General features: G+C 33.5%; 1 protein-coding gene across 3 annotated transcripts; it reads left to right on the forward strand.

The window, feature by feature from the left end:
• Positions 1-3,367: 3,367 nt before the first annotated feature.
• LOC115963757 (PTI1-like tyrosine-protein kinase 3) lies at positions 3,368-9,349 on the forward strand. 3 transcript variants are annotated; one of them, XM_031082901.1, is made up of 8 exons: positions 3,368-3,513; positions 4,869-5,048; positions 5,969-6,222; positions 6,342-6,468; positions 6,734-7,007; positions 8,344-8,476; positions 8,597-8,683; positions 8,818-9,349. In XM_031082901.1, the coding sequence occupies exons 2-8, from the start codon at positions 4,955-4,957 to the stop codon at positions 8,935-8,937; spliced, it is 1,089 nt and encodes a 362-aa protein (XP_030938761.1). In that variant the 5' UTR covers positions 3,368-3,513; positions 4,869-4,954; the 3' UTR covers positions 8,938-9,349. The 3 variants fall into 3 exon arrangements, with proteins under 3 accessions (XP_030938761.1, XP_030938760.1, XP_030938759.1); XM_031082900.1 differs by lacking the exon at positions 3,368-3,513 and adding an exon at positions 3,840-3,872 and having other exon boundaries at positions 4,871-5,048; XM_031082899.1 differs by lacking the exon at positions 3,368-3,513 and having other exon boundaries at positions 4,865-5,048.
• Positions 9,350-11,117: the final 1,768 nt, after the last annotated feature.

Genomic DNA, 11,117 nt, shown 5'->3' on the forward strand with positions numbered 1-11,117 from the left:
GTGGCTTGACTTGCCAAGCCCAAGTCAACGTAAGTTGATAGAATCCCAATTGTAATAGGAATCTTATTAGCCGACTTAACATATATATCTATATATATGTGACTAGGTGCAACAAAGTTGATTGAGAAAAATAAGAGAGAATTCCTATAACCTAGCAGCAGCCGCATAAGAAGAAGAATAGTATTTTCTTGTCTTGTGGGTGAGAGAGAGTTAGGGTGTATTGGGATTTGGGTTTCTTGAGAGTGTTTTTGTGCACTATTGTATCTCCCTATTTTTTATAGTGAAATTTCTCCATCGTCTCCGTGGAGGTAGACAGTTTGCTGAACCACGTAAATTCTTGTATTCTTTGTGTGTGCTTGTTATTTAATTTCTGCTTATTTACTATTATTGATTTGAGTCCTGACGAGCTATCTTCACAACATCCTTAATTATCATTCTGAATCTAACTTAAACATAAGGTATTTTTCAAAATAGGAGTGAATCAATGGACAAGACATTGAAGTGCAAACTATAGACCCTGTCTTTAACACTTTCCATCCTTCCTTTCTTTAGTTCTAGTCTTGTTTCCTCATCTCTCAAAACTTGATAACTCATAACGTTTTATCCAAATTTCATATTTGCTATAGAAATGAAGTTATTGATGGTCAGCATTTAACAAGAGAAACAAATTTAGAGAAATTTGGAATGTGTGTTTTACATAGTTTCCATCATTGCATGAGCATTTATATGCATCATATTGACTCAGGTTATCGTGCCGTTATACAGTACAAAAAAATAAAACTTGCTTTTCATTTTGGAATGTGTTTATTTGTATGTTACGAAAGGCATCTTATGAAGCACCTTTAGATTTGGTAAGCATTCTCTCCCTCTCAACATGAATGCACATGTGCATAGACAATATATATGGGGAACGGTCGACCACCCGTGACATCAACGTGCAAATGAGCGAAAGGAGGCAACGGGGACTTTCCCTCCTTTCCTTTGTTCTTTTGAAGAAGAGAATGTGTGGTGTGAATGAGTGCATGATTGTGAATCCTAGATGCAAGTTTCTTTTTGTCTAATTTTTTTAAAGACAAAAATACTCTTTATACCTTCTAAGTTTAGGGCCACTTCAAAATCGGTTGCTTAACTTCAATGGTTTCAATTTACAATGATGTCAACTTTTTGTCCAAAATGACGTCGTTTATGGATGAGTTAATGTCAAGATATAATAGCCAATATATAGTGTAAGTTGCAATGTATGAAAGTTGAGGAACTGGTTTATAAGTGACCCTAAACCTAGAGGGTGTAAAGTGAATTTCAACATTTTTTTAAAAAGGTATTTTATGAGCTAAGAAAAATATACCACCCAAGAAGATGTTTGCTATGTACGTTGCTCGATTGTGAGACACTCCAGAAGTTGGAAAATGAAACAAGTGCTTGAACCTAGAAAGATCAATTTAGGATCTTACATATCTTTGAATAACAATAAATGAAAACCAACTAGCATGGGTCATTAATGCTCTTATGGTCTTGTTGTAGAACAAACGACTTGAAGGACAAACTAGTGAAGAAAGACTTCCCAAGAATCAATATAGATTCTAGATAGAAGGGTAACAGTGTAGTTTAGTACAATTGTTGTCACCTCATTTTGCAACCATCAAAATCCATAATTTTTTAAACCTTTTTAACACTGGAGTTAAAATGATAGCTTTACGTAGGCATTTTTTTTATTATAAACAAATAGTAGGGAGATCGAACTACAGAGACCAATTTCCAATTTCCAAATGATTCTAATACGATTGGACTATCCCTTTAACCCTTCTTTATTGGTTTTCAAGTTCAACTGACATGCGATGCTTTTAGGTAATGAGTTTTGTTGATTTTTTTTTTTTTTTAAATGAATAAATGTTAAGCTATAAGATATGGTTTGTGAACGTCATTGATCATGCTTGTGCACCATGATTTAAACTACTCACAATATTTGTTTAATATATTTTGAACCATTGACAAAACGTTATAACTTTATTTTATTTTATTTTTTAAAAATAGTGTAAGTTTAAATTTATTGTTAATCCTTAAAATTTAGCCAATGAACCATTTTAGTCCATTATATAACTTGATTAAACTAAAAATTAATACATCATTTTATAGGAACAAAAACGACCACTATAATTTATTAGGAACTAAAATCAAATTTATTGAAGAGTAAAAGCGATTAATTGAATTTTTTTTTTTACACTAATTTTATCATTTTAAATTTCAAAAACTATAATCATTCATAAACTTTCTTTTAATGATTTTTTTTTTTTTAGAGAGTTTCAACTTATGACGTCCGGTCATTTAACCATCAGAGACTTTACCAGTTAAGCTAATTGGAACTCACACTTTCTTTGATTCATTGAGTTTTCCTCTTTTTTTTTTTTTTTTATTATTATTAAAGAAGAGGGTATTTTGACCCACAATGTACTGCCAAATCATGGAATGGCAAGGTATACGTTGACGGACAAAAGAGAATAATAATTAGAAGAGCAAAAAGAAGGAAGGAGGCCAGCAGTGCAAGGCACTCAGAAATGAGAAAAAGTGCCGACAAAGCATTCCTTTATTCTAAAATCAGCAGATACCCAAACAGATAACACCACTTTCTTTTTACCTTCTCCTCTTCTTTTTATTTCCTCCCAACAAATCTAATAACAAAAATAGAATAAATTATTAATTTTTAAAAAATGTCAACTTATTAAATCATCCACGTCTATTTTTAGTCATGATTTATTTGATAAGTCATATGATTTATAATTAACTAATACGTGTGAAAATGCAAACTACGTCAATTAAGTTTGATCATTTGTCATTTTAGTCCTTTAAATTTTATGTTTGTTATTTTGGCTCAGTAAGTTTTCATTTCGTGTCGGTGTTAGTTTGTCCTTCATTTCGTTAAAAACGTTATCATTAAGAAAGATTACTTTTTTATTTTTTTAAAGTGGAAATTTTAATAAATTTTTTAGTCTTAGAAATTTATCAATTTATAATAGAAAAAAATGCAAACTTACATGACCAAAATACCACAAACAAAACTTAAAGAACGAGAATGAAAATTAACCAAACCTAATCGTTGTAATTTGTATTTTTGCCTAAATATCTTCGTGAATCGCCACGTAACGGGTTAAAAAAAGATTTATTAGAGTGGAAAAATTAATATTCCCTATTTTAAGACGCGGTGAGAAAACGTGTGTTGTGTGTGGTATAAGTAATTTAACCCGGAGTGCCAATAAAAGGAAATGTAAAAAGGAAAAAACAGAGAGCCACCCCGCGTTGCCTCTCTGTCTTTTTCCTGTTTACATAAGTTTTTGGTTTTCCGTCTCTCCCAAAAGTCCCAACACTCGTAACCAAAACATAAAAACAACTTCTCTCTCTGCTGCTGTTGTTGTTGTTGTTGTTGTTGCTGCTGCTGTTGTTGTTGTTTTCTAAAAACGCAATCTATAGCTGGAGAGACAAAGACACAGAGAGAGACAGAGACAGAGAGAGAAAAAAAAAGGTATATATTTATTGTTGTTGTTTTTCTTTTATTCAGTCCTGTAATTTCGGGTTCTGATCTAAAGCCTAATTTGGGTCCTGTTTTTTTACCAATCTGTCAATTCTCTTCGCCATTAATTTCTCTATTTTATCCTTTCATTCCCAGGATTCAATTTATTCCCTATATATCTTTTGCTAATTTTGTTTAATATTTCTCTTCTTTTTTTTTCCCAAATTTGTTGAGTGATTCATCAAATTTGGGATCTGGGTTTTGCTTATTTTGCTTATAATTTTGGGGTGGCATTCTTAAAATTTTGAAATTTGATTGTGGGTTTTGGTTTATGGAGCGTGGAGATTTTCAACGTCGACGTGGTTTAGTGGTAAGGATTAATGGGTCTCTCTTTGTTTCTTTCCAGGTGATAAGGAATTTTGAGATTCTATGTTGCTTTTTGGGATTTTGATTGTGTTCAAATTTTTGGGTTGTGAATGACTTGTGTAATTTGCATTGATGTGGGAATTGTTTCCTTATCTTGGGTTATGTTTTTGGAAAATTTTCACTTTTGTTTTTGTTGTGCTTTCCTTTTTTTTTTTCTTTATTATGGTAACAAATCCTATGATTAAATCCTAGCTAGTTCAATAATTGACCGGATTTACATAAAATAAAATTAATATGATTAATAATTAATTCCTAATCATTTCTGGGTTTTCCAGATTAAGCACATTATTGCTCTGCTTTCTCATGTTATATAACTTTTTTTTTTTTGTATTATTATTTTTGTTTTTTTATGATATTCAAATTATTATTTCTTCTGCCTTGGATGTGTTAGTTGTCTCTGTGTGATAATATCTGCTTTTAACAAAAACAACTTGAAGACTGTGTGAGAACATTAAATTTTTTTTTTTTTTTTTTGGGGGTTATTTTTGTATTGTAATTGTGGAAGATTGCATATTGGCTATTTCCTGTATTTTGTTAAATTATTGTTTTTAATAATAAATGAATGTTTACACAACCAAGGTGGATTCATCGATTTTTTTTTTTTGGAAAAACAAACAAACACACACACATATAAGGGAGAGGGAATGAGGTTCTAACACAAATGCTGTAAGATAGGTTGTTTGCATGGAATTTAGTCTCTTTTGAATTTATATTTTTTAGGTTTTCTGCTTTCCAAGCTAATAACCCAGTTTTTTGGATTTAATAATTCAGCAGTTGTAAGCCGACACTGCATACAACATCGTAAATTACTGGCCTTTATCCTTTATCACCATTCTAGCATCCCGTTGGCATATTGTTCAATATCATTTGCATATTTGTTTTACAATTTGATTGTTAAATTAAGATGTTAAATGTTCAGTGAATATTTGTGGCACCATGCAGGCACATGCGCCTCCTCCTGGTTACTTTGTTCGACTGGATACCACTAGTGCTCAAGAGAGTCTAGATTTGAGGAAGAGAGTCAGAATGCGTAGGTGGCTCTGTTGTACTTGTCAATCAGAGGAGGCTTACCAATCAACCGAAAATGAGCGTTTGAAGAGCCCCAAAAATTATGCAGATGGTATATTGTTTTTGACTCTCACTCTATGCTTGTGTAAATTTGACCAATGGAAAAAGTAAAACAATATATGTGTACTGATTTGGTTATAGTAATAGAAGTTAAGAAGTAAATTAATTATTGGTTCCATCTGAAATGTCTTCGTATATCCTATTAATTGTAACATGTGTAGATATGTTTCTCTTCCCAACAGTAAGTAGAGACTGGAGGCCTGAAATATTGATCTGAATTTTGAGAATTGTAAAGTTGGTGGGGCTACCTAGAAGCTTCAATATATAGAACTAATAATGCATTTATGCTCTCTAGGCCACAGCCACAGCCACCACACAGCTTCTGTCACCGTTACAATTGCTAGTTGCATTATTTGAATGCCATACTGACTGTGCTGTGCCACCTTTGTCAAATCATTGCTCTACAGCTAGACATTGTTTTCTTCTTCTTTTTTTCTTTTTTTTTTAGCGAGGATTTATTCATGAATGGTTTGATAACTTCCCTTCTAAGTTTGTTAATTTCCCGTTCCCTTCTAGATTAAGACCTTTTTGGAATACTTACGTCAGTTATGTGAGAAATCTGAATGTAGTATAGGAATTAAAATATCTTCCTGTTTGTACTTTGAATTTGAAACTAATAATTTTTTATTTAAAAAATTTAGCGAAGAGGGTGTTCACGTCCTATATCAACGTGATTGTTATGGGAGCTGAACTCCCTCTTTGATAAATTGCTTGACTTCATCATTAGTATTTTCAATAGTGAAGTAACTTGTATAGATTGATGTGCAATATTATGAATTTTATGTGGAATGAGATATAAATTCATCTGTAATAATTTCTAGTCTCTGCCATGCATACTCACTTTTGACAGATCAGTAAATAATATGTAATCTTATGTTCTTTACCACTTGTATCTCATCTTCTTTGATTTAGGGCACCTAAAAGCCTCTAGGGTGGCAGCTCCTGTCAAACCTGAAGTGCAAAAGCCAGCACCAACAATTGAAGTGCCTGCATTGTCTCTGGATGAACTGAAAGAAAAGACTGATAATTTTGGATCAAAGGCCTTGATTGGTGAAGGTTCATATGGAAGAGTATATTTTGCAAACTTGAGTAATGGAAAAGCTGTGGCAGTTAAAAAGCTTGATGTTTCATCTGAGCCCGACACAGATTCTGATTTTTTGACACAGGTGTCTCTAACATAAATATAGAACCAGTATCTTATCTTTATTAGTAAAGCAATTTAGTTTGATATTTTATTTTCCTTTTAGTTTGTTGACATATCTGGCTGCATTGATATTCTTGATAGGTTTCCGTGGTTTCAAGATTGAAGCACGAAAATCTTGTTGAGCTCCTTGGTTACTGTGTGGAGGGAAATCTTCGTGTGCTTGCATATGAGTTTGCAACCATGGGATCTTTACATGACATATTGCACGGTAGGCAAAGCCAGCTTTTCCTATTTCAAATCTACAATTGGCTTTCACTCACCTGAATTAGTATTGTAGAAAGTGTGATTTTGATATGATTGGTATTAAAAAATTACAGGTAGGTAGGGGGTGAGGGTATCATCTACTTCCTTAGTAGATTTTATGGATCTCTTTACATTTTAATTTTGAATTCATTAGGAGACTCTATCCTTTAAGAGTACTCCCCCCCCCATTTTTTAATAAAATTAATTATGACTGTGTACAAAAATTACAGGTAGGAAGGGAGTTCAAGGGGCACAACCTGGTCCGACACTTGACTGGATGCAGCGGGTTAGAATTGCAGTTGATGCAGCAAGGGGATTGGAATATTTACACGAGAAGGTTCAACCCTCCATAATACACAGGGATATCAGATCTAGCAATGTGCTTCTCTTTGAAGACTTCAAAGCCAAGGTTGCAGATTTTAACCTTTCAAATCAGGCTCCAGACAATGCTGCTCGCCTCCATTCTACTCGAGTTTTGGGAACCTTTGGTTATCATGCTCCAGAGTAATGTTTCTGAAACTCCATTCTCTTGTGCTTATACTTTCATTGTTATTTTCCATGAAATTATTGTTTAGATAGTTTAATGCTTTGGTTATATGGTTTTTGTGTACATTTTACTGATTGATGCAACCCCAACATACTTGTGAAGGATCAGTTTTTAATGTTTCATCAGACTTAAACCATACTATTACAGCTATTATTATTTTCTTTCCTCTTTTTTGTTTTAATTTTTTCATTTTAAATGCTCTAACTAATGCCAATGAGCTCTTATCTTAAATGGCACCTTCTCTTCTTGTTAGAAAAAGGTGAATGGTAAGATCTTGGGTTCATGACCACCGAGTGTTAGTGTAACTTACCAATTAAAAAAAAAAAAAAAAAAGGAAAGAACTGTTAGGTTGGGAAATATTTTCTGAAACATGAACCATTTAGGTAATGCTTGTCCTGAATTAATGCCAGTACAGCTGTTACCTTGAAAAGCAAGTTGAGCATCGGTGCGATGGCAAGTGCCTTTGAAACATCTAAGGAATAGGACAGTCTTTTGGCCCAGCAGAATATTCTAATAGAAGGCAATTTACAAGGGATCAAATTTTGTTGGTTGAGTGCACCTTAGGACCACGCTTATGGGGTCACTTGTTAATATCTCCCTGGCTTCCTTTTTGCTGAGGAGCACAATCCAAAAGAACAAAATAAATAATACATCAATATTTATAATAATCTACTTTGTTTTTATTCCAATAAGCAAACAAATATATATCAAATATAGGTAATGCTAAAGCTTTTTTTGAAATTATCTTGAGAGAATTCTTTGGATCTTCAATTGGTAGTTTACATTATGATGACACTTATTCAAAATCAATTTGGTCGCCATATTAAAAGAGCCCAATCACTTGATGGTGTTATGTAGCATAAGTTAATTTTAAGAATGTTTTGAATGGCTTTCAGTAGTCCAGACGGGGCATTTATCTTATAGACTTTATACTGTCGTAATAGTCATATTCAGCACACTGACATTGTGTTAGATACTTGCACAAGCTGGAAGGCTATATTTTTCTAATAAATATCTCTCTCATCACGGATCTAATTGTTAGTTTTGGCAAAGTTTTAGCCCTCCAATTGTTCTAAAGTGTATGAAGCAGCTGCTTTTCTACACCACAATGATATTTTTAGGCATTCTTAGTATATTAGTATGATCACCATGCAGATTACTTCTTTAAAGGCAATACATGGAGGTAGAATTGTTTATGACATAAATTGATGGCTGCTTTTCATTGTTTATTAGAGAGATAATATTGGCTAGGAAAGATTTTGTATAATTTGTCCTCTTAAAATGATTTTGCAGGTATGCAATGACTGGACAGTTGACTCAGAAGAGTGATGTGTACAGCTTTGGGGTTGTTCTTCTTGAGCTTCTGACTGGGAGGAAACCTGTTGATCATACCATGCCTCGTGGACAACAGAGTCTTGTGACTTGGGTGAGTTTGTCTGCCTTGTTCTTTCAGTGTGATTATTTTTATTCTGTTTCTCTGGTATGTCTTTTGTCTACCTGCTCTTTCAAATTTGGTATGGTTTTATCATGCAACTCTTTTTTATAGGCTACTCCAAGGTTGAGTGAAGACAAAGTTAAACAGTGTGTGGATCCAAAACTGAAGGGAGAATATCCTCCTAAAGGAGTTGCTAAGGTCTCTCTCTCCCTCTCTCTCTTTCTCTCTCTCTCTCTCTCTTCACACACGCACACACATCTAAACTCAAATCTAATTTTCATTAATAAGTAGTAGCTTACAAATGTGGTCATGCTTTTTGTTTGGGAATGCAGTTGGCAGCTGTGGCAGCATTGTGCGTGCAGTATGAAGCTGAGTTCCGGCCAAATATGAGCATTGTTGTCAAGGCTCTCCAGCCACTTCTGAAGCCGATTGCCCCAGCTCCAGAAACTTGAACAAATCGATTCAGTTTTTTCCCTTGTGTTGGAATTTTCTGCCTGTGCACAGTTTGGTTTCATTTGTTTTCTGATTTCATCAAATTCTATATTTATCTTTTTTTTTTTCTTTTTATAATTTCTCGTATATGAGATTGGATGTGTAGGATTGGACTTGTTCCTTCGTGCCATTACTAACTGCTGTCTGTTGCTGGTATGCACCTGGGTTTTGAAGTCTATGTAGTCATAAATTGACTATGGGGTTGGGTGTGGAAGATGTGTTTCTCACTGGATATTATTAGCTGCCTGTTCATATTTGTGGTATAAATTGGCTCTCCTTGCAAGTATTTGTTATCCTATACAGGAATATGGTTGGAGTCTAGGCTCGATTCCAGTTGAACTATTCATATTAACAGTCTTTGCTTATTTCTCACTTCTATATCTTGACTACAAGAACACATTGGATCTGAAATGTATGTTTAAAAAATGACCCAGTTGCTAGTGTCAGAACGCCCGGTGCAAATAGCTACCAAAATGTGCTCTAAAGCATAATTAATGTAGAGCAGTTATATATGTATAAACGAATCCTATATTCCTATGTGATGGTTTAAGAGCCTCATTTAGCAGTTATATATGCTTATAAGTTAACTGTCCTTGAGACTTTCTCTTGAACATGATTTATGTAAGCACGTGAACTGAGGCAGGTCTTAGCAGCCAATTTTTTTACTCTTTCTGCTTAGAAATCATATTTTAGTTGTCATTCCGTTCAGATAATCATATATAGTTTCTCCAGATAAACCCTCAAGACCTGGCAGGTCTATTAATTAAAGCTATTGCAATCGTCTTCAATAAAAGAAAAAGGAAAAAGGAAATTTTATATATATAACTTACCTCTGGATGTTTTATGGGGAAGGAATGGTCTATTCTGGAAATTAGGTTCCAAATTTAAACATATGTTTTCAGTTTTTAAACACATTACACGTATTTTTACACTTTTTTATCCACACGTGTTTTTAATAAAACTGAAAATTATTCTTTAAACACACAAATCAAATGGGCCCATAAATCTTTCTTGCTCCACACCTTGTTGACTTGGAGTTTGGTTTTTAATCTTTTTCCCGTGTTCTAATTTTTTAGAAATGCTTAACCTTTGTAATTTAAGAATCTAATGTATTGTTGCCCGTGTACACCCCTGGTGTACTGGATCTTTGATCAATACAATTTCGTAAATTCTTACCTTTATAATGGTTTGGGAAACAAAAGTACAGAATAAAAATATATTGGATTAATTTTCATTTTGCCCCTTAAACTATAGGATCAACTTCAATGTCTATGAGGGTTCAAGTGATAACCTTATAGTAATAATATTTTTTTACCGAGTGGGGTCAGTTGCTCGTAAGAGTTTGATTAATAGTTAGGAATTAGGATTGTTGTACAGTATATTCTGTGACGTGCAACTAACCTAAGTGAAGTTCTCATACATCATAAAAATGAAAATAAAATAAAAAGATGGCCAAAATAAACAATTAAACTAGCCTTTTAAAATATAAGTTTGTTGAGGATGTTTTGTGACAAGGGCCAAATATGCAAGATCGGCCAAAATCTCTCCTTGGGTTCATTATAAGTGATTGTAGAAAGTCAAGCCCAAAATCCCAAATGCATGATGAACAAAGACTAATGATGTTTTAAGTTTTAACAATAGAGAAAATTGAAATACGAACGGCAAAAATGTAGGAAAATACTTAAAACCAATAGGTTTGAAACTTTGACCCATAGACAACAAGAAGAGGAAATTGAGAGAGGTCATGAGAGAGAGGAGTGTTCCTCTATACCAATATTTCCACCCCAAGCTTTAGAATTGTGAAAATGTCTGCTAGCTGAGTGTGCTTTTACTCTAAAGTTTCAACTCCAAGGGTAAAAGCATGATTTGGTTGTTTTGAATCTGATTAGAGCATTTTGTATTGAATTTGGGGTGCTCTTAGTGATTGATTTTTTGTCAATAGAAGAGGCTTTGAACCCCAAATATATCAATTAAACAGGTTATTGTTAGATTTGCTTTAAATGGGTAAGAGAGTTAGCATGTTTTTTTACATAATTTGGGAAATAAAATGGTTTGCTCTCTTTGGTTGATTTAAATTAGCCATTTCAAACTATTAGAATGCTCACTATAAGGGCTAGCAGCTAAAGTTGGCCAATGAAAG

The sequence above is a fragment of the Quercus lobata genome, chromosome 10, assembly GCF_001633185.2.
Source record: "Quercus lobata isolate SW786 chromosome 10, ValleyOak3.0 Primary Assembly, whole genome shotgun sequence".
In the NCBI taxonomy this organism is placed as follows: Eukaryota; Viridiplantae; Streptophyta; class Magnoliopsida; order Fagales; family Fagaceae; genus Quercus; species Quercus lobata.

Excerpts from the sequence above, each read along its gene's own strand:
- LOC115963757 (XM_031082899.1), top strand. The coding sequence starts at position 4,865 with ATGCAGGCACATGCGCCTCCTCCTGGTTACTTTGTTCGACTGGATACC. Across the intron at positions 5,049-5,968 it reads CCCCAAAAATTATGCAGATG|GGCACCTAAAAGCCTCTAGG; the intron begins GTATATTGTTTT and ends TCTTTGATTTAG. Across the intron at positions 8,684-8,817 it reads CTCCTAAAGGAGTTGCTAAG|TTGGCAGCTGTGGCAGCATT; the intron begins GTCTCTCTCTCC and ends TTGGGAATGCAG.